Source organism: Perognathus longimembris, chromosome 5 (genome assembly GCF_023159225.1).
Source record: "Perognathus longimembris pacificus isolate PPM17 chromosome 5, ASM2315922v1, whole genome shotgun sequence".
Classification (NCBI taxonomy): Eukaryota; Metazoa; Chordata; class Mammalia; order Rodentia; family Heteromyidae; genus Perognathus; species Perognathus longimembris.
In genome coordinates, this window is record NC_063165.1 from 61,182,244 (window position 1) to 61,205,354 (window position 23,111).

At 46.5% G+C, this 23,111-nt stretch overlaps 1 protein-coding gene across 1 annotated transcript in view; it reads left to right on the top strand.

Annotated features, from left to right (window-relative positions):
* Nucleotides 1–21,489, top strand: part of Igf2bp2 (insulin like growth factor 2 mRNA binding protein 2) — a 152,996-nt gene extending 131,507 nt beyond the window's left edge. Inside the window, exons 9-16 of the mRNA XM_048347006.1 lie at nucleotides 231–366; nucleotides 1,525–1,650; nucleotides 9,871–9,939; nucleotides 10,986–11,102; nucleotides 14,489–14,563; nucleotides 16,617–16,748; nucleotides 18,691–18,804; nucleotides 19,641–21,489. Coding sequence (XP_048202963.1) covers nucleotides 231–366; nucleotides 1,525–1,650; nucleotides 9,871–9,939; nucleotides 10,986–11,102; nucleotides 14,489–14,563; nucleotides 16,617–16,748; nucleotides 18,691–18,804; nucleotides 19,641–19,733 — 862 coding nt within the window. The 3' untranslated portion in view covers nucleotides 19,734–21,489. The remainder of the gene's footprint in view (nucleotides 1–230; nucleotides 367–1,524; nucleotides 1,651–9,870; nucleotides 9,940–10,985; nucleotides 11,103–14,488; nucleotides 14,564–16,616; nucleotides 16,749–18,690; nucleotides 18,805–19,640) is intronic.
* Nucleotides 21,490–23,111: the final 1,622 nt, after the last annotated feature.

The following is a 23,111-nucleotide window of genomic DNA, read 5'->3' on the forward strand; positions in this document are numbered from 1 at the left end:
GATAGAAGTTACTGATGAGATTTCAGATAAAATAGTAGTGATTTTGCACCACACTATTCTTTTTAATATTTATTGTCAAAGTGATATACAGAGGGGGTTATAGTTTGCACCACACTATTTTGCAAGAGAGTACCATTTTCTGTATCTCTGCCAAGATTTGCTTGTGATCTGTAATTCCATTTTTTTCTGTGAAGAAAGACAATTTCTGTCTTTATTTTCCCATTGGTCAGTTTGCAGGATTTGAGCATCTACAACCCTGAAAGAACCATCACTGTGAAAGGCACAGTTGAAGCCTGTGCAAATGCTGAAATGGAGATCATGAAAAAGCTGCGAGAGGCCTTTGAAAATGATATGCTGACTGTCAATGTAAGTGACTCTGGCCTCCTGTTCCTCTGGTTTACCCATGGGTGTGCAGAGAGGACACAGCTTCTAATAATAATTGTCATTCACCTTAGGAGGAGGTGCTTTAGAATAGAGTTACTTCTTGGGTAAAGGCATGAAAACCAACTAGTAAATCATAATAAACCCAAAACTGGACACAGTAGTGTAAAGCCATTAAGATCATACCTTTGTAATGAAGAAATTCTTATACAATGTATTAAATAAAGAAAAAAATGAGAACATATATACTAGATATACAGTTATGTAAAATAATATAGAATGAAAAAAGGCTACAGATAACTGATAATGTTAAGGTGGAGTTTTTCTTCCTACACTTTCTGTAATATTGTCTTATTATTCTTTAAATTTTAAAAAGCTATATTGCCAACTACTTGAAAACCTGGGATTGGGAGGATCACAATCTGAGGCTAACCTGGACAAAAGTTAACAAAACTACATCTCAACCAATCGCTGGGTATGGTGGTTTACACTTGTCATCACAGTTTCACTAGAATCACTAAACAGGAAGATCAAAATCCAGCACAGGCATAAACTTGCAAGACCCTGTCCCAAAAATCTGTGGACATGACTTAAGTGGTAGACCGCCTGCCTAGCACTAACAAGACTCTGAGTTCAAACTCTAATACACACGCGCACACACACGATCTGGGCTGTGTCTGTGGCTGTGTCTGGGCTATGTCTGGGCTGTGTCTGTGTCTGTGGCTCAGGATTCATATTTAAATATATGAAGGCCTGGGTTTAGTTCCTTGTCTTCAACATCAAAATAAGTAAAATTAAATTATCAGGCACAGTGGTATGCATCGGTGATCCCAGCTACTTGGGAAGCTGGGGCTGAAGATGGTTTGAGCCCCAAAACTCAAAACCAGCCTTAAGCCAGGTCCGGAGGTGAGAGAAGGGAGCCCGAGGTATTGGAGGAGCAGGATTGAGCAGAGTGGGAAGGAGAGTTTAGCAGGAGACAGGCTGGAGAGATGGCCTGAGTTGTCCTCCAGGAGGACCTTGTTTATTAACTGTCATTCCCAGAGGTGGCAGAGAAGCTTTGAAGGAACACCATGGGCAGGTTGAGGTACAGGAGGACTTGGCTCCTCCTCTCATCCTTTTTTCTCCCATTTCTCTTCCCAACAGCAAACCAGTCTGATTCCAGGGCTGAACCTCAGTGCACTTGGCATCTTTTCAACAGGACTGTCAGTGCTGCCTCCGCCAGCTGGGCCCCGTGGAGTCCCCCCTACTGGCCCCTACCACCCTTTCGCTGTAAGTAGCTCAGCACTGGGAGGGTCACGCCTGCTCTGGGCACCTACTGGTGCAGCATTGCTCTGTTGTGTTGAGTCAGGTCTAAACGCTGCCTCTGGAGACCATTCTCATGAGCAATGATAGTATGGATCTTTTAGAACTTTTTTGTAGTTGACAGATTGATATTAAATCATCTTCACTGTGCTCTTTTTTTTTTTTTTTTTTGGCCAGTCCTGGGCTGTCAACTCAGGGCCTGAGCACTGTCCCTGGCTTTTTTGCTCAAGGCTAGCACTCTGCCACTTGAGCCACAGTGCCACTTCTGGCCATTTTCTGTATATGTGGTGCTGAGGAATCGAACCCAGGGCTTCATGTATACAAGGCAAGCACTCTTGCCACTAGGCCATATTCCCAGCCCCTTCACTGTGCTCTTAAACATAGTATGTGGTAGCTATGAAAGAAAAATATATTGGAAACTTATTAACTAGAAGCCTATTTTATTGTTAAAGAAAAAAGTGTTTGCTCAAATACCATTGATGAGTGTTAGTCATTTATTACAGTACTGAGCTACCTGATGGTTCTTGAAAGTACATACATGCATACATACATACACATACACACAAACACACATTTCCCACTTGTATCTACAGTTCAATTAGTCAGCAGTTTTTAAAGGAAAACACTCAGTGTTTCTAAGCAGTGCAATGGCTGCTGGTATTCAGTAGGTTATCAATAAGTATTGTCTGAATTACAATTTATAATAAAAAAAGTGATTGCCATGGCTTTCCCTTGTTCTTATTCATGTGTTCTTCAAGGTTACAATACTAAGTTGAGGCTGAGAATACTTAACAGCCCTCTTCCTTATTCCTAATATTCCTAATAATATTTAATTTTAAAGCAAGTTTCCTTTTCCTTGCTATAAGCATTACGGAAATGGAAACATGACCTCAACCCCTGCTTCCTTCTTAGAGTTGGTTTCTGGTGTTTGCAGGAGTCCCCAGTTGGCTGTGTGGCTTTTCTGTAGGTAGGTAGGATTGACTATTGTGCTGCAGTACCTATAAACCACAGGCATGAGCAGCACTTGCATCCTCAGTCGCATAGACATAAGCCTTGTACAAGCAAGTAGTCTTGTTCATCGACAACTTTTCTGAGGCATTTCTGTATCACTCCATACCATCTGTAGTTGAATCCATTTTCCCTTAAACCAAAGAATGGAATCTAACACCAAGCCTTGTGTGAATGTGTGGTAGAGAGAACTGAAGGTGTGGTGGGTGGGGCTATGGTGGGAGGAGCTTGTGGTAGTTGGAGCTTTGTGGTGGGAGTGGCTATGGCAGTTATGACAGTCACATGGCTGCTCCAGGGAGTGAGACAGCTTTGAGAGGTACACATCTCTGCACTTTCTTGTAAAGCTCAAGAGTAACCAGCTTGGTCCAATTAAAGGCATCAAGGAACATCTCTTTTCTTGAGAGAGAAGCTGTAAACAGGACCCCACAAAAGGTGACTGCAAAAGCCAGGCCATGAGCTGGGCACAGGTGGCTCAAGCCTATAATCTTTAAGGCTTGAAGCCAGCTGGGACAGGAAAATCTGTGAGATTCTTACCTTCAATTAACCACCAAAAAGTTAGAAATGGAGTTGTGGCTCAAGTGGTAGAGGACCAGCCTTGAAAACAAAAGCCCAAAGAGAGCACACATGCCCTGAATTCAAGCCCCAGGATTGGTAGCTCCTCAAAAAAAAAAAAAAAAAAAAAAAAGCCAGGCTGTAGTTGCAGTCTAAGTAATCTAAGTGGGGAAAAAGCATAATAAACTGGAGGCCTGGATGGAGAGTGTAGTTCAGTGGCTCTGGGATTTAATCCCCAGCACTAAAATAGGGGGTCAGTGTAGTTTGAGGGCCAAATCTGGACCACCATTTATTTTTGTAAATAAAGTTTTATTGGGACACAACAATGATTTTTTAGAAATTTACGTATTGTCTATTACTGCTTTCCAATTAAATGGCAGTATTGAGGAGATGCAACAGAGACGATTTGAGCATCAAAGCCTAAATAAATATCTACTACTTAGCTCCACACAGAAAATATTTGCTGAACTGTACAGTAAAACAAGATTGATTTTCATGCAGGGTAGTTTCTGAACTTAGAAATAGTTTTGCTAGTCAGTTTCTCCTTTACTTCTGAGATTTTAAGTAAAATAGTAACTATTTTAGTCAAATAATCAGTTCCTTTCTTGGGGTTGGAAGCATGGTTCAGTTGGTAGAGAACTAACCAATGAGGGAAAGTGGCAGATAATTGTATTTGAGTCCGGGTCTTGGATATAAAACATAAATATCACTTTCTGTTCTTAAGTTATAAATTGATAACAGCCTGGCTCAATGTAGTCCCAGCTACTGTGCATAATACTGTGGATAAGCTGAAGTGGATAATTTTTTGAGCCTACAGATTCAAGACCAGCTTAGGCAACATAGCAAGATTCCATCATAAAAAAGAAAAAGAGGATTTTCTATTTTAACTAACAAAGAATCTTGGGTCAGTAGATCAAGGTTAGTCTGTTGAGAAGCAGATAGCCTAGGTTCATGCAGAGTGCCTGTGTGTATGTTTTCTGCATTTCACTTGCTGTTTTTAAACCCTGGGCAAGTGAATTTAATTTAACTCCTTTGAGCCTCATTGTCAAAGAGAGAGGATAATACGTACATCATAGACTCATTGTGAGGTTAATTAAAAAGTCTGTTGTAGTCACTTATTTTTTACTCTTTCTTTTTAACTTTGGTGACATATTTAAGCTGTTAACCACTTGTGATGTAAACATTTTCCACCAAGTTGTTGTTGCTCTTTGATTTGCCTGTGATAGTTTTTGATGTATATGTGTATGTGAACAAGTAAACTATGATGCAAGGTAAAATGTAAAACTTCCCTTCAGTCTTTCTTACCCGAATCTCACCCAACCCCCACACCTTGGCAGTAAAAGCGCTGCATGAATTTATCATCATCTTTCTAACCAGCATACTACTTTAAGGCATTTTGTTGATTTCAGGCTTTCCATACTAGCCAAGTGAGTATCCTTCCACCCAAGTCAGGGATTGTATTTGAAAGTAAAGTCTCTTCAGTCTGGAATTGCAACAGTGAAGTATTTTCATTTTAAATATTCACAGATTTTCTTCCAGCACAGTTCATGTAGGGTGAAGATGGTTAAATCAGTGGTGTTTTCCCTGTGGACTTCTGGCCACGGTGCTAAAGAGAATACTTCCTCCCACCCAAGACTGTAAAAAGATTCCATACTTGGGCTGGGGATATGGCCTAGTGGCAAGAGTGCTTGCCTCATATACATGAGAAGCCCTGGGTTCAATTCCCCAGCACCACATATACAGAAAACGGCCAGGAGTGACACTGTGGCTCAAGTGGCAGGAGCAAAAAGAAGCCAGGGACAATGCTCCTGCCCTGAGTCCAAGGCCCAGGACTGGCAAAAAGAAAAAAGAAAAGAACAGAAAGAAAAAGATTCCATACTAATTTTGGGTTATTGGTTTTGGGAGAGTTGTTCATATTTGTAATCCATAGGGAATTTAGATTGACTTAGATTTTGAGGTAGCTATCTAACTTTTTAAAAAAACAAATACCACCAATAGAGCACCTTTCTCAAGGCTTTCTCCAGGGCTTATGTATTTTTTACAATGTTGTAAGGGGAAAATAATAAAATATGGGTTATTGTGTACACCCCCCCCCAAAAAAAAAAACTGAATACCTAGTATTATTCAAATCATTGTTTGAGTAATAGACTGTTTATCATTTGTCTTGAAATGCCAACTTGGTCACGGGCTAAATTTCCACCAAGTCGTATTTTTGGACTCTGTCCCATTCCATTCAGCCTTTTGTCCACACAGCAGTTACTACAGCTCTGCATCATCATTGACAGTTTTCAACAGCAAGCTTGCCTTTTTCTCAAAGAATGAATTAGAAAGATATCCAAATTTTGCTATGTTTGAGAAAAGGGAAAAGATACATAGGAATCGGCTATTCTTGGAAGAGTTGATCAATTCCATTCATTAAACATCTGAAACTAGTACTATGTGTTTAGAGAAATATCCTTGTAACCTATCCAGTTTCTTATTAAATGTTTTTGATTGGGTTTTGTTGATTTTGTATTTTTGAATTTTTTAAAATCCATTTTTAGTAGTAGAATGCTTGCCTAGCATTTGTGAGGCTCTGAGTTCAATCCCTAGCACCAAAGGAGAAAATTTTATTTCATCTCTTTCCATATGTGTGTGTATTTGTATACATATATATGTATGTGTATACATATGTACATGCACATAGCATGTGCATATATATGTATATGCATGCATAAAGCTACACATAACAATCTTTTAATATTCACTTTTTAATTTCTAAAATATTTGCATTTTCTCCCTTTTTTTTCTTAACGATTTACTAAGGATTTTTCTGGTTTTGTTTTTTAACTTCTAAGGCATTCCAGGTTTCCTTGTCATCTTTCCCTTGGTTTCTGTATTCTTTGGGAGCTGTCCTTTCCTGAATTAACTAACGGGGATCATTAGCCTGCCTTTCTCAGCCTTGCTCCTCTCTTTGGCACTGCTGGTTCTTTATACATATGTCTAATGAATTTTAATTGTCTGTTCATATATGTAAATAGATTCAACAGAAGGCACAGTCAGTTACTCCTTAGGGAATAATTTCTCACAACATCCTCCCCAAGCTCCTCCTGAACAGGGAGTTCAGAATGTTCCAGGTGTGTTCAGTGTTGGGTGTGGTACGTAAGATCTTGGACCACAGAGTCAGGCACAGAGATCTGTCTTCCAGTCTTGCTTCTGCTGCTTGCAAACTTCCCAGTTCCAGCTGCTGGCAGCTCCCCAGTTTGCTGAGTGAAGCACCGTGGCAGTTAAGGCAGGCGGAGAGTAGCACATCTTCTAGATCCTCAACCCCACTCACCAAGTCCTCTCCTTTGCTAGTCCCTGACCCTGGCTCCCTGTGGGGAGTAACCACCATCTTTGTAGTCTGGGTGAGTCTGTCATTATAGTCAAGCTATTTCAGTATTTGGTATGTGTCATCTTCCTGGCCCCAGCCCCCTGTGCTGTCCCCTTCCCAGCCACCTGTTCTAGATGCTTACCGACCTGCCAGTCTCACACGCATTTTGCCCCCTGAAGGTCTCCCAGGAAAGCAGCTCATATAGCTGTTGAATTTTCACTCATGTTCCCTCCTCCACCCACTTCCCAGCAGTCAAATACTGAGGAGAGGCAGGCAGCAGAGTCCCTCAGCCCGGGAGTCTGAAATGAGTCCATGGATGATGCCCACACCTCCCACTACCTCTTGAGCTGGCAAGGCCTGCCTGGCCAGCACCTTCAGCAGAACACCACCTTTCCTGCCCTGCTGTCAGAAGGGCTTTTCACACCCTCAAAAGCAGAGTCCCTTCTCCACCATACAACATGTAGGGGGGCAGGATCCCACGCCCCGCCCTTGGGACTTTGGATGAGATGTCAGATGTTGACAGTCTGCTCCCCTCAAGTCACTAATGATCATAAGAAAGCATATCTAGGCCAGTTCTCATTTGAGGAGCCATAGGAAGGGGAAAATAGGCTCTGATAAGATACTTCATTATAAATAAATACTAATTTGCAGCCATGAATGCAGCCCATAAAAGACTGGTGATTGTCTCTCATTCTGAGGGAGGAGGTAACAAGTTTGATAAGAAATGTACTCACTGCCTTACGTATGAAACTGTAGCCCCTCTGTACATCACTTTGACAATAAATGAATCAATTAAAAAAAAACATTTTTTCTACACAAAAACTGAAAGTCATAGCCCCAGCTAGAAATGAGCTCCCAATTGCTGGGTTCAAGATTCTTCCCTTTTGACAATCTTGTGTCTGTGATTCATGAATAAAATGGACTTTTCCCTTCTTATCTCTTTTAAAGTATCCTTAGCATTTATTAGCTGTACAGAGAGAAGGGTTTTTTCATGATATTTCTGAACTTGGATCATATTAATCCCCCTCCATTACTCCTTACAGTCAGTTTTTAAAAATTTCTCCTTCCCCGGGTGGTAGATCTACATTTGCTAGTATCTATATTAGAACTGTTATTGGCTTCATGTGAGTTGGAGGAGAAAAAGGCAAATCATAGTTCAAATAATCATTTCTGCTGACAGCAGAAGGAATGGCACGCCAGGTAAGAGGAGGACAGAAACATCTGTTCTGCTGTCATTAGAGCTTTTGAGCACCAAAGCTGCAGGAATTCTCCACCTTCCCTGCTTAGCTCAGAAAGATAAGTACATGTACAGGAAAGAGTCTGAGCTGATGCATTTCCTAGAAAGTCTTCCAAGATAGAGACAGGGGAGGGAAGGGGTGATACTATCTGAAAAGAAATATGCTCTTTACCTGATTTATGTAACTGTAATCCTCTGTACATCATCTTTATAATAATGTAATGCTAAAATAAATAAATAAATGCAGCGGGGTGTCTTCAGCTACCTCCCTTCAAAACTGAAGGATGCCCTGAGACCACTAGTCCTATAGCACCCTCTTGTGGGCATAAGACATCACTGCAAGCTCCAAGTCAAAGCAAGGCTTGTCTGATGCCACAGGTGAGGCTGGTACCTAGCAAGCCTGGGCATCAGCATCTCATGGTGCTTACAGCTGTGCTTTCTCTCAGCTCAAAAAGAGGAGTGTTTTGTCCCTAAGAAGTCCTTTGGGGAGATTGTAATTTGGAATTGAGTCCAGCTTGTGATTTGGGAGTCAAAGGACAAGTACATTATCAAGACATCTGTTCAGAAGTCCAGATTAAAGCTAGGTCCCTTAACCCCAAGCTCCATCGTGTGTGGCTGTTGGAACTATCTTCCTGGAGCCTGTCCTACAGGGTGGATGCGCCGTGGTACCTAGAGCCAAGGGCCTTCTTTCTTAACCTTAAGGCATAGTTAACTAGACTTTACTGGCTCTGGTCCTGCCTATACAAAAATATAAAACCTACTGTGTGCATATGGTCATAAAAAATGATGTTTATACACATGAATGCCAAGAAATGGAAATGAGAGTTTTTTAATTTTGTTTTTTTTTTCCCCCTTGGTCACTTTTATTTTTGTACCTTTTGTCTTATATGTAAGTTTATCTGTTTCGGGGGAGGGTAAGGGGGAGCACAGGAATGGTCCCTGGGACAAAGGGTGAACAAATGCAGCAGTGATAATTACTAGACACTATGTTGAAAATTGGGGGGGTGGGGGGAATGGTGGTTCCAGGAAGGAAAAACTGGGAGAAAACAAGGGAAGAGGTGATACTGTTCAAAAAGAAATGTACTCAGTACATGACTTACATAACTGTAACCCCTTGTACATCACCTTTACAATAACAGTTTTAAAAATCTTAGCTACTTAGGAGGCTAAGATTGTTGGGATAGGGGTTTGAAGCCAGCCCCCCCCCCCCAAAAAAAAAAGTACACAAGACTCTTTCTCAATGAAGAGCTGGATGGAGTGCTTTGGGACTGTGTCCAGGCAGGAAGCAAGACCTTACCTCTAAAACAAGCAAAAATCAGGGTTGGAGGCATGGCTTGGTAGCAAGAGTGCCTGCTTAGCAAGCTTGAAGTCCTGAGTTCAAAATCCCTATTTTGCAGGACTATTATGACCCTTTAAGCAGTTCATGGATAGAAGATGCCCAGCATAGTACTTGGTACACAGAATGTAATTCAAAAGCGGCTATTTTTTAAGCTTTAATTTTCCTATAGCTCCACTTACTTCTGTCCATGTCTGTCCTGCTCTTGGCCTTCTTCTCCCCATGCTTACATATATTTATTCATCTTTTCTCAATCTCTCTTTCACTTTCTCCATTCTCAATCTCTCCATTCCTTCTGAAAATCTCTGCTACTGCTAACTGCCCACCTTCCCAGGAGCACATTTGCTTGTTCTGAACAGCTCTTGGATATCATCCCAGTACTGTCTGTTCCTTGCAATTGGGACTCACAATTCCCCAGAACATGGGAGCCACTGACCCTGTCTCTACCCACAGGCAGGTCAGACAGTATGTTTGGGAGTGAGTGTGAGCAAGTGGCCACTCCTGCACTGAGTTCCTAGGGAGCCAGAAGCAAGGTGAGGTTTAGAGGTCACTGTCATCAGTGTTGAGTGGAGTGATGGGGCTGGGATGGAGCAGAGATTAGAGGCACAAAGGGACAGTTGTGGAAGAATCGTGCCTGCATGGGGACAAAGCCTGTCCTCAGGGACAACCATTCACCAAATGACTGTTCTCTTCCTGCTGTAGACGCACTCCGGCTACTTCTCCAGTCTGTATCCTCATCACCAGTTCAGCCCGTTCCCGCACCATCACTCTGTAAGTGGGGACCACCACTCCTCCTGCTCCTGGCCTCACCCCACAGGGTCCCTGCTGGACTGGCCGATGCAAGTTGACAGGGTGAATGCCATCTGCATGAGTCATGATGCAGCCTCCTCCCTACTGCTAGTGCCACCACGTGGCCCTGCCCCCTGGGCCAGCATAGGCTAGTTAAAGTCTGGTGCTGGTGGCTCACACCTTGCTCTCCAGGAAACTGAGATCTGAGGCTCAGGGTTCAAAGCCAGCCTGGCCATCTCCACTTAACCAGAAAAAATGCTAGACTTGAGGTATGGCTCAAGTAGTAGAACACTAGCTCATGAACAACAACAACAAAAGTGAAACCCCAAGGCTAGGAGTTCAGACCCCAATACTGGAGGCTAGCAGGGGTGGATGGGAGGCTAAGTAGGAGGTGCTGCTACCCAGAACTGTTTCTAGCAATCTTCAAACAAAGTCTAAAAGTGGGGCCACATCATTCCCATAGGCCCCCATAACAACCTTTGGCAAGTTGTCCAGGAGCCCTCACAGGGTTTGCATGTGAGGTGCTTGGCCTGTCTCCCCATGTAGGAACCACAGAATCTGGTAAGGGCAGGTTCTGTTGCCTGTGAGAATGCTGAGCCTGGCTTCTCAATGAACTGAGCAGCTTTCTGTTCCCTCCACACAAATACCACAGGCTCCGTCTCCAAGCCAGATGTGTTTAACCACTGTGTTGAGTTCTGCATTGAAGACAGGAGAAGTCTTTACCAGATCCATGAATTTGGGAAAATCTTGGACCGACAGCTGTTTGTGTTCAACCAGCTGAGATGCTCAAGACACTCAGGAGTATCTGTGGTTGCACTGTATTCCTGCCTGAATACAGCTTCATCCCACAGGCCTCAAACACACAGGGCTTTAGGCCACAGTCAGAGCTCATGCACCGTCTTGGCCAATTCCTTGGGTAGGAGGGTGCTTCCACCCCGAGGGTCACAGCAGGTGCTAGGTAGCTGTGGAGGGCTGTAGTGGTGTCCAGATGGAATGAATATGCCTTCTGTTGTGTCTTGCCCTTCCAGTACCCGGAGCAGGAGGTTGTGAACCTCTTTATCCCAACCCAGGCTGTGGGGGCCATTATCGGGAAAAAAGGGGCACACATCAAACAGCTGGCACGATTCGCCGGAGCCTCTATCAAGGTAAGGTTGTTCCCCTTGGCCACTTTCATCCTCACCCCTCCTGCCAGTCCAGAACAACTCCCACACCATCTGGACAGAGAATCGCAAGGGCACTTGCCACATTTGTTTCTCAGATGTATGCCTAGATGCTCTTGTTTTTCTGAATTTTGCTCCTTTTCTGCTCAACTAACAACTGAATTAGAAAAAAGTACTAGAACATCCTGTCCTCTTTGAATTATCTTTATTCTCTCTTTTCAAGAAGCTGTAGCAATCTGGGTGCCTTTGGCTGACCTCTGTTAATCCTGGCTACTCAGGAGGCTGGAAAGGAAGGATTGCTGTTTGAGGCCAGTCCAGGCAAAGAAATCTGTGAGACTCGATCTCAACTAATACTGAGCACAGTGGCACATGCTTGTTATCCTAGCTGTGTAGGAATGTAAATAGTGGGACAGTGGTTTATAAACACAACACCCTGTGTGACAAATAAAAGCGAAAAGGGGCTGGAACACTTGCCTAGCAAGCACAGATTCAAACTCCAGTAACAGAGAGGAGGAGGAGAGGGGGGAAGGGGGAGGAGGAGGAGGAATAATTATGCTTGACATTTTGATACTTCCATTGGGGGTCTATCTTAACAGCCTTTGAGTTGGGTGCTGGCAACTCACACCTGAAATCCTAGCTACTTGAGAGGATTGTTGTTTGAAACCAGCCCAGCAGAAGTCTGTGAGACTCTTTATCTCCAGTTAATCAGAATGCCAAAAGTGGGTATATAGAACTCAAGTGGTAGAGTCAGCCTTGAGCCAAAAAGCTAAAGGGACAGACCCAGGCACTGAATTCACTACTTTTTTTGTTAAATAAATTAAACCTTTACAAACTGTTAGAAAATAATTCGAATGAAAGACTCTGAAGGGCAATGATAAAATCATAATTGATGCCCAAGCTGATGACATCGCTTGTGACAGAGAGGCTCAGGCCCCTGGTGTATGGTGGCGGTGAGCGCAGACAGGGCTGCCCATCCTGGCCTCCCTGATGGCCAGAGGAGCCTACAGGGAAGGACTCTTCACCCCCGGTCCTCCGCCCAGCCAGCTATCAGCCCTGACTCACAGGCATGTCCCGAGCCTCAAGAAACACTCACAGTAAACAGTTTCCCTTGCTATAGAAAATAATTCGCTACCATGAGACAACCCAGAGTTCCAGATGAGAAGCCCCATGACTTGGAGGGAAGGAATGTTTACCCTTTTCTCCCTAAGAATAGCTGGGATTTCTCCCACAGCCAGTGTGCTGGGGAAAAAACACCACCTTCCGAGCAGTGCAGAAGGATTACAGTGAGACTGTGAAAACTCATCTTGCTAAATCCTGTCCCCTCTGAGGCCTCCTGTATGGCACCTGCAGGTAGAACTCACAACCAGGTTGGATGCAAGTCCTCGGGTGTGTGATGTCGTGGAGGTGTGCAAGGACTCCTGCCCAGGTGCTCCTGTGCCCTGGTGGCATGAGGAAGGTCTTTTTCCATGTTCAGTGCTGTGGTGTGAAGTATTTATCCCTAGAGCAAGAAGGATGCTCTCACTGACTTCACAGGCCTTTCATTTTCTGTTCGCAGACATATAGGAGCCACGGGCCAAGCCAAGCCCTGCCGGCGCTCACTCATGCTACGCTTTAGGTGCATGTGGCCATGAAGCACCCATCATCTGCCTTTCCTATAGAGCCTGTAGTTTCTGAGTGCCTCCCACAATATGATCAGCACCCACTTCCGAACCCTCACCTCCACCCCAGCTTGGCACTCACCTTGCCTCTCACAGTCCCATTTATTTTGAGCATAGAAAGGGCCCTTAGCTCTGCCCCTCCAGAGGCGGTATGCCTGCAGAATGCCCTTCCAGAGCCACAGGCAGGCGGCTCGGCTCACATTGAGTACCGGCAGTAGAGCCATCAGAAATTGTGATGAGAACTTGAGTTAAAGCACGAGTCACCATGAGTGACGATAAAGCAGATATGTCATCATGGATCTAAGCCCACCTCCAGCCTTCCTCAGTTGGGCAGTGGTAGGAAACTGTTTGGACTGTGACCCAGTTTCTTAGGGATAAGGATTAGGTTGAATGCCAGCTGTGGATCTCGATTCCCACCCACAGTCTCAGGCCTGGCCTAGGTGTTCCTCAGCCTCAGTCTGGTGAATACAGAGGCCACAGCCAAGCAATGGCTGCCCATCGCCCTCAGGAAGCTCCACAGTTAGTCACTTGGGTCTCACATTCATCCTCATGCCACGAAGTCACCAGCGCCAGAGAACTCTTTTTTAAGAGTCTTGGGAAGAGGTCCCTTCCAGAGCAGGCGAAGGGTCAAGACGAGGGAGCAAGGGCAGAAGCACTGAGCCCAGCAACCCAGGGCTGGCAGCTGGCTAAGAGCATGCAGAGAGAAACAGTCCCACCTAGGGAGGCAGAGCTGAGCAGAGCCTTAGTCTCCAGTTCAGAGACCATCCACACAGAAAGCAGCACTGGTGGTAAATTGCATTCCCTTCCAGAAAGATCGCTTCTGAGACTCAGCTATCAGTCATGTGACCTATACTGACTGATTGCTCTCAGAAAGCTTAGAATGAAGTCTGTTCCCTATGGCAGGTGTGTGGAGCCCTTTGAGGCTCGCTGTGTCTTCCTTACATGCCTTGTGCATAGCCCTCTCTTTACATTCCTCAAGCTTAGCATATGTTCAGATCATTCTAAGTTTCATTTGCCTACGGTTGCTGATTGAGTGTTGTGTTCGTATTGTTTTATTTTTGAGATGGGGTCTTTCTCTGTGGACAGAACAGACCTTGAACTCCTGGGCTCAGATGATCTTCTTGCTTTGAACCTTCTGAGAAGCTGGGACTATCGGTGCCTGCTTAATTTCATATTTTTTAAGCTACTTTAGAGGGTTTTTTGATGGTTGTTACTTTGGGATAAGGCAAGATATGCAGGAAGGAATAGGTGATGAGGACCTCTGGCAAAAGCGTTCTTGCTGGGCCCATTGTTTGTGATACTTAAGAACTCAGAGGGCGTGAGGGATAGATCGCAGGAGGCTCTGAGTGCCTGCTCCTCCTGCAGACCCCACAGGGACAGGTTCACCCAGCCAATACCAGAACCAAGTGTTCTCTGCGCGCCGGTGCTAACCATGCATTGCATTGCCACAAGGTTGCGTTTATCCTGGGCACACTTGCCTTGACTCAGTGGACACTAAGAGATGACTGCCTCTGAGCTGAGAATTAGAACCAGACCAAGCCTTCCTGAAGAGAGTGACTTCCTAAGACGCAGAGTTGAGAGGGCACATTGCCAGAATAAGCCCTCAGGTACAGGCACAGAAGCCCCAGAATCAGCTCAGTGCCAGCCAGCAGCCATGGCTTAGGCAGGCAGGGGGCTGAGCGTCCGCCTTTGCTTCTTCCCTGTGAACCACAGATTGCCCCAGCAGAAGCTCCAGATGTCAGTGAAAGGATGGTCATCATCACTGGACCACCTGAAGCCCAGTTCAAGGTCAGTGCCAAGAGCTTCATGGCTCCGGACCCGGGAAGCTGTTGCCCAGGTGTTGACCTTGGTATGTGGAGGCCCACCCTCCATTTGCCTTCCCCGCCCTGTGCCCCATGCCCCGTGCCCCTACCTTCCTGCTCCATGCCCTGTGTCCCTGCCTTCCCCACTGTTCCCTCTGTAAGCCGCACTCTTGCTCTTCTCCATGGGAAGGAAGGTGAGCCTGACGGCTCTTCCTGGCATCCCTTACCCCTCAGCCGGGAACATGTCTGGCTCTTTACCGTCTTTCAAGCTGTGGATATTTACAGGGTGAAGGGGCAAAAAAAAGTACAGTGGCCTACAAGGTTTTGTTGGTGAGGTGCTTTTTAATTTTTCTTCCTCTATGAAAACGACAACTTGAATTTTTTTAAAGTTGGAATCATATATTTACAAGAGCACAATCTCATGAACTTATAAAAGTACAATTCTATTTTTAAGGAGAATTTAGTTTTTATTGTTATTATAAAGGTGATGTACAGAGGGGTTACAGTTACAGTTTTAGTCAGGTAAAGAGTACATTTCTTTTTAGACAGTTGACACCCTCTTCTGTCACTCTTTCAGAGTAAAAGTACAATTCTCTTCTTCTTCTTCCTCTTTCCTTCCTTCTCCTTCTTCCTTATTGTCAAAGTGAAGTACAGAGAGGTTACAGTTTCATATGCAAGGCAAGTACATTTCTTATCCACCTTGTTACCTCCTCCCTAAAAGTACCTTTTTTTTTTTTTTTTTGCCAGTTCTGGGCCTTGAACTCAGAGCCTGAGCACTGTCCCTGGCTTCCTTTTGCTCAAGGCTAGCACTCTGCCACTTGAGCCACAGTGCCACTTCTGGTCTTTTCCATATATGTGTTACTGAGGACTCAAACCCAGGGCTTCATGTATACGGGGCAAGCACTCTTGCCACTAGGCCATATTCCCAGCTCCTAAAAGTATAATTCTTAACAATTAAAAATACTTAGAATTTAACCAGGATACAAATAACACATGTGGGGCTGGGAATATGGCCTAGTGGCAAGAGTGCTTGCCTCCTACACATGAAGCTCTCGGTTTGATTCCCCAGCACCACATACATGCAAAACGGCCAGAAGGGGCGCTGTGGCTCAGGTGGCAGAGTGCTAGCCTTGAGTGGGAAGAAGCCAGGGACGGTGCTCAGGCCCTGAGTCCAAGGCCCAGGACTGACCAAAAAAAACCCAAATAACACATGTGTAATCATTAAGAAAAAAAACAAAAACCCTTCAGGTAGAGAATGGAAACACAAAATGTATATCCACGTGAAGCTCAGCCATGAAAAGAAAAGAAATCCTGATGCTACAACAGGTGGCCCTGGGCAGCAGTGCCAAGTGAGAGAAGGCAGGCCATGTAGGGTATGGCGCCATTCACATGATAGAGAGTGGGTAGATCCAGAGAGAGAGACAGTTCAGTGGTAAATCATGGTTGCCAGGGAGCAGGGAACGAAAGAAGCAGAGATAACTGCTAGGTGTGTGGTTTCTTGTGGAGGAACGGGATAGAAATGTTCTGAGTTCCCAGTGGTTGCTGGTCCTACAACGGACCATTCAAGTACACTTTGAAATGATGGATTGTTAGCATTTATAAGGCCTTAGATTTGATCCCCACTACTGCACACACTAAAAACACCCAACAGGCTCATACTCATTGAATCCTATCACGAGCCCCCCAGCCCAAATCTTTAACAACCAAAGGACCAGCAGGAGGGAATTAAACATATCTGAACAAATTCAGTTGACCAAACATTTCCACGGACGTGGACGTAAGGTGAAGGCTGTCCCCCTCGTCCATACCCCTGCTGGGATACAGCACGTTCCTTGCACAGGTTGCCAAGTGCCATGGTTTGATGTGGCAGGCAGAGTCTCCCCAGGTCTGGGCTGAAGCAGCATCCAGCTGCCCAAGTGCCTGGCCTGGCATGGGAGGGGGGTGTTGGGGTGTCTCCAGGCAGGCCACTTCCTTCTGCAGCATGCATCACCAAGTACGGACTGCCGCTGCCGCCGTCCACAGTCTCCTTTTGTTCTTAGGCCCAGGGAAGGATCTTTGGGAAGCTGAAAGAAGAAAACTTCTTTAACCCCAAAGAAGAGGTGAAGCTGGAAGCCCACATCCGAGTGCCATCTTCTACAGCTGGCCGGGTGATTGGCAAAGGTGGCAAAACCGTAAGTTGGCTCTGAACTCCCTTCACCAGCTGCCTGGCTGACGCCTTGCCGAGTTCTGCAGATCTGGCTGTGCCTTCTCTCTCAGCGTAAGGTCAGAGCCCTGGGCTAGCAGCCTCACCTGGCCTGGCATCCAATGAGGCCCCTGAGGTGAGAAGATCTCAAGGAAAGGAAATTAGCACCTTCCAGAATGTAAGGCACAGTTCCACAGTGTCAAGACCAGCACCCAGAATCACCCATCCCTGCCCTTCTTCCCAAAGACAGGCTGTCTCTGCCCCTGTGCACCCACCACAGCCTCTGCCAGCTACTCAGCAGGCTTGGCATGTCCAGCTCCGCACCAAGGGTGCGGGCTCCACTCTTCTTTAGACGCCCCCAGCCCGCCTCACACTCCTTCCTTTAGATCTCATTTTCTGGCTCTATCCTAAAGCCTGGCCATTTGCTGTAGTGAAGCTAGCTCAGCAATAGGGTGGAGGACGAGAAGGGATTTTTTTTTATTTTTTTTTGCCAATCCTAGTGCTTGAACTCAGGGCCTGGGCTCTCTCCCTGAGCCTCTTTTGCTCAAGGCTAGCACTTTACCACTTGCAGCTTTTTCTGTGTATGTAGTACTGAGGAATCAAACCCAGGGCTTCATGCATGTGAGGCAAGCACTCTACCACTAAACCACATTTCCAGCTCCTTAATTTTTTTAAGTTGCTGCAGGTTTGTAAATCACAGAGGATTACAGTTGGGATTTTGTTTATTTGCGTTTTTCAGTCTGAATGTGACAACACAATATTATCTGAACATGTACATGAGCATTATGATGACCTGGATTCAATCTTTAGAACCATCCAAGAGGGGAAAAATAAATGCCAGGGCATTTGCTTTGGAGCCTGGTGGGTCAGACCCAGTGAGCTCTGTAGCATGAGCTGGAGAAGAGCTGCCCCCCATCCCCCCAGGCACTTCAGTGGAGCCTGCTGGACCAACAGAGTGCCAGTGTTAAGGGAGGGGCAGGACCTGGGGGGGGAAGCAACTCATTAAGTCACATTTTATGCAAATGAATATACTTGCGTGGAATACAGATTAATCCCTCCCTTGGCTCCAGGAATGCAGCCCACATCCCAGGTCATACTGCTCAGCAGAACTAGAATGCAGGCCTCTGGAGAAAGCAACAGTCCAGCAGCGAGGACGTTTCAGGGCCTGTGTGCTCTGCTTGCCTATTTCAGAACCAGTCACTGAATTTTCTGCATCCCCACATAACTGCCACCTGTCTCCCGAGGCTCACTGAACCTGTTGGCAGTGTCAGCATCTGACAGCGGTCAGGGTTGGGGACCAGGAGTAAGAAGGACTGGCTGCCTGCAGGGAGTGGATTTCCACAGAGAGCAGGCTGTCGCCATGAGTCCCAGGGAAGACATTGTGGATTCCTGTGGAGGGGAAAAGGAGAGCACTCCAGTGCCAGGAGCACCCTAAGACGTAGCAGCGGGAGTGAGTCACAGGAGGCGGTCACAGCTCCATGTCAGCAAACAGAGAGGACAGAGAGCACTCTTTTTTGTGCACTGGAGGGCAGGGATTGAACTCGGCCTCGTGCTCTCACTCAGCCTTTTCACTCTTGTGGATTTCCTTTCCTGGGCTGACTTCAGACTACCGTCCTCAGATAGCAGCGTCCAGAGTAGCTCAGATTGCAGGTGTGAGCCCCCATCACTGAGCTGCGAGCACCCATCTTACCTGAAGTTTTGGGTGCTGGGTATGTGAGTGTTCAGAGCTGTGTGGATGGAACTCCAGGATTGGAGCCCCAGACGGAAAAGCAGCCTTGAGGGGGTGGGAAGGCTGTGGTCTGGGAGGCCTGCATGAAGGAAGAGAGAGCCTCCTGCTCTCTCCTCCTGCTCTCGTCCCCTCCCTGCGGGGTCCAGTGCTGGCCATGTTTGGGAAGGCGACGCCCATGTCCACGCCCCTTCTCCCTTCTCAGGTGAATGAACTGCAGAACTTAACCAGTGCCGAGGTCATCGTGCCTCGAGACCAGACGCCAGATGAAAACGAGGAGGTGGTTGTCAGGATTATCGGACATTTCTTTGCTAGCCAGGTACAGTGCTTTCCCGTTCTCAGCTCATCCACCGTTCTTTGACTGGTCCCTCAGGCGGCCATATTCCCACAGAGTGGACGCCCTTGCTTCTACACCTAACTCCACAGGCATCCCCCAGATATGTTAGCAGAGTCAGAGAGAACATAAACTGTTGAGACAGGACCCCCAACACGCTCAGGGTCCAGGGCACCTCTCGGCCTCCCTGCCCAGGCCCAGCCTGCATGCCAGTTTCACAGAGCTACCAGGTGCTGTGCAGTTGCTTCTCTTCATCCCCACAGGTGGAGTGTGGCCTTGGTCTCACAGGTGCTTCTGCTGATCAGGCTTTGGGAGAAGCTGAGAGCTAGGCAGCTGGCCTTCCCAGCTGGCCTTCCACCACCAAATCAGTGTTCCCCGAGATCCCACTGGAGCCCCTGCAGTCAGAGGCTCTTGGGCCTCAGCAGTGGCTGGGTGGGCGAGGGTCAGCTGATTGAGGCTGGGTCCAGGCTGGGTTTCTCCTTCCTTCTCCTTCCACAGCCTGTCCCTCATAATTCTTCCCAACTTTCTAGAAGGGTGCATGCAGGGGGACCAGGCTGTCTGACCTCCGCAGAGTCCCCAGGCACCCCGCTACCACCTTTTCTGTCCTGTGTGACCTGGAAGCTGCTGGGCCCTCATCCCTTCACCTCGCACCCAACTCCCTTGGGGGGGATGGGGGGAGGTCACTGTTGATTACTGCCAGATAGAAGAGGCCCCGCAGTACCGGAGTCCCAGAGTCCCAGAGTCCCAGAGCTTCTTTGCCTCCTTGCTGCTCTCACAACTGACTGGCTTCCCATCCCCTCTCCCTTTTCTCCCTGCTGCAGACTGCACAGCGCAAGATCAGGGAAATCGTACAACAGGTGAAGCAGCAGGAGCAGAAATACCCTCAGGGAGTAGCCTCCCAGCGCAGCAAGTGAGGCTCCCTTGCGCCAGCAAACAACGGATGAATGTAGCCCTCCCAACACCTGACACACAGACCAAACACAGCCAGCCATTGGGAGCAAACCAAAGACCATCCTGAGCATCGAGAAGCCTGCGAGGCGGCCCCACCCACCCAGCCCTTGGGTTCCCCGGACTGAGGAGGGCAGGGGAAGGCCAAGTTCCCCAGTGCCACCAGCCAGGCCCACCGCCTCCCCGGGCTTCCCAGCCCCCCACCACCATCCACGGAGATTTCTCCCTAACTCCCACGACGCTATCCCTTCCAGTTGAACTAACATAGGTGAACGTGTTCAAAGCAAAGCAAAATCCCTCCACTTTTCTTGGTTGTGGGAAATCACCTCTGTACATGGGTGTACATATTAGAAGGGAAAAGGGGTTCAGATATGTAGCCCGTGGGGTCCACAGGGTGCCTGCATTAATATATTTTAGAAATAATATATCAGATAACTAACTCCCATTTTTACTCAATTTATTAATTTTGTTTTTCTTTTTGAAGAGAAAGCAGGCTGTTGTAGACTTTATGAGAGTGAAGTCTTTCTTTGGGAGGTCTAATGGTGTAGGAAGGAACATTCAAGGCCACCCACACAAAATTCACCCAGGGGGAAATGTTGTCGAAGGACACATGAGGGCAGTTCTGGATCACCTGTGTCTGTCAACAGAAGGGATACCGTCTCTGGAAGTGGGGACCCTGCCCCTTTCCAGCCCTGTCTAGCTCACCCCCATTTCTCTTTGCTTCACAGGTTTTAAACTGGTTTTTTGCATACTGCTATATAATTCTGTCTCTGTTTATCTCCCTCCCTCCCACTCTCCTGCCCTTCTCCCACCCCCACCCCATTTCTTTGACCCCCTTCTCCCTCCCTTTCAATTCCCTGTATCTGTGCTCTCCCCTCCTTCCCCAGGCAAAGCAGTGCTCTGAGTTATCACATCACACAAAAGGAACAAACGTGCAACACACAAACCAGCCTCATCTTACATTTGGTTACTCAAAAGAACAAGAGTCAATGGTACTTGTCCTAGCATTTTGGAAGAGGAAAACAGGAACCCACGAAACCAACTAGCCAACCCAACAAAAATTCCATAAACAAAGAATGTATTTTTGTCTTTTGTTACATTTTGGTGTATAAGCCATTAACGTTCAAGCGAAATAATTTCTTTATTTAGGAAAAATAAAGAGGACGAAAATTGCAATGTATACAAGGTTGTTGGCCCAGGGCGTTAAATTTACAGATTTTTTAACGAGAAAAACACACAAAAAAAGCTACCTCAGGTGTTTTTTTACCTCAGCACCTTGCTCTTGTGTTTCCCTTAGAGATTTTGTAAAACTGATAGTTGGAGCATTTTTTTATTTTTTTAATAAAAATGAGTTGGAAAAAAAATGTCAACTGCCAGCCTAGAAAAGGCAGCAGTCCAAGTGTGCAACAACTGTTCTGAATTGCCTTCCACTAGCCAGGAACCTATATGGCCTTCTTTTGGACAAACCTTGAAAATGTTTATTTTTAAAAATGACAAAAACAAAATATTGGAGATGTCCTGACTTTCAATAGGGTACGTGCCATTAGGGCTTTTTGCGCTAAAGGATGAACATGTTCTGGTTTATGTGAACAAGCCATTATTATACCACCAGACTGCAATGCCAGTTTCCTCTACTGCAAACAGTGTTCTGTGACAAAAAAAGAAAAAAAAAAAAAGGAAAAAGGAAAAAAAAAAAGCAACAAATATATCCAGCTAACAAGATCCTGATGTGTTAGTGTCTTCTTTCCACCCCACTCCACCACCCCCCCCAAGCCACCCCCAGGATGTTTTCAGTTCTGTCCTTGGGGACGGGAACAAAGGCAGCCTTTGCCCAGGCAGGTCTCTGGGAGTCATGGCTTAGCCACTGTGTCTGGAAACTTGTTAGGCTCGAGATCCTCAGCCCACCTTCTGCAGACACAGCAGTGGGGAGGGGGCGAGGCCCTGCGCCAGGCCTCCTGCAGACCTAACGAGAGGGGCAGATGCGCTGTGCTTCACTTGCACAGGCGGAGTTATTTCTGTGTGGAGCCCTGGAGGATAAGGTGGTCTGCACACCTGGCACTGCACTATGGAAAGGCAAAAGGTGCTTTTGTTTACTAACTTTAGCTCATAGACCTATGAAGTTGCCCGGAAGAGGCTACTAAAAAAGTCCATGCATTTTTGGGAAGCTGTGGTTCGGTGTAGTGGTGCACCCATGTAGTCCCAGTTTCATAAGCTAAAGTGGATTGCAGGAATTGGAGGCAGCCTGAGCAGCACAGCCTTGACTGCCAGAGACTGTCAGTCGGGTTTGGGGGGGGGACTGTAATATAGAAGGCACAGATGGTGAGCTGGTGGGATTCTTCCAAATCATTTACAGCTTGCCTACCCTCCTGACTCTCATTTCTAATCTCAGCAATGCTGATTTCACTTTAACAGTTTCTTAGCATGTGTATGCCCAGCTGTTCACCCGTTAACTCTATGTAGTGGCATGAATTTGGGCAGAGCCAGATGCCCCTTTGTGTGGCCATTATAAACCCCTGTACCTATGCATCATCTCCCCTCCCCCCCACAGCCCTCTCAGAGATAGAAACAAACCATGGTTGACAGCCACAGGTTACCGAAGCTGTTCCCTGAATAAGGGGTCTATGGCAAATGGACAGGAAAAACAGCTTATCTTTATAGACAGCCCAACAGACTTGGTTGTAGCTCTCAATGAGACATGGGGGGGGGGGAGTGATATGGGAGAACTGCAGATTTAGCCTCTAAAGTGCCTATTTTCAAAATACTTCCCATGAGCACGCATAAGGGCGGGAGGTACTAAGCAATGTCCTGGGGTTACAGCAGTGAAGGCAACAGAAATTAGAAGCAAGGCCAGCTGTCTGTTGGCAAGGATTTCACTCGCTTTCACAGGTGTCCAGTGCAGATTACTCAGCTCTGGGCTGGGCAGCACCAGCAGAGGCCGCACTTCATACCCATCCATCTCACTGAAAGCAAGCACAACTTAGTGAGATGGATGCTGGTGAACGATGCACCACACATGGCCTCAGACCATTACAAACTTGGTATTGATTTCCTCAGTTATAAACCCCAGACTTCCTTGACTGGACCCTAGGTACACATGACTGCACCAAAGTGAAAGGAGAGCTGTCAAGTGGAGACTAAGCTCAGAACTACAAAGACTTTACTCTTCAGCCTGGAGGCTACAGTCTTTCCCATGGGAATGTGCCCACTGAGAATGTATGTCCCATAGGTTAACATGCTCACGCCTCACTAGGCTTGGCAATTAGGCCCAAACATCTTTGTCCTGTCAGTTCTCCCCATTTCTGCCCATGCAATTCCTATCAACAATTGGCCATTGAGTTTGGAGA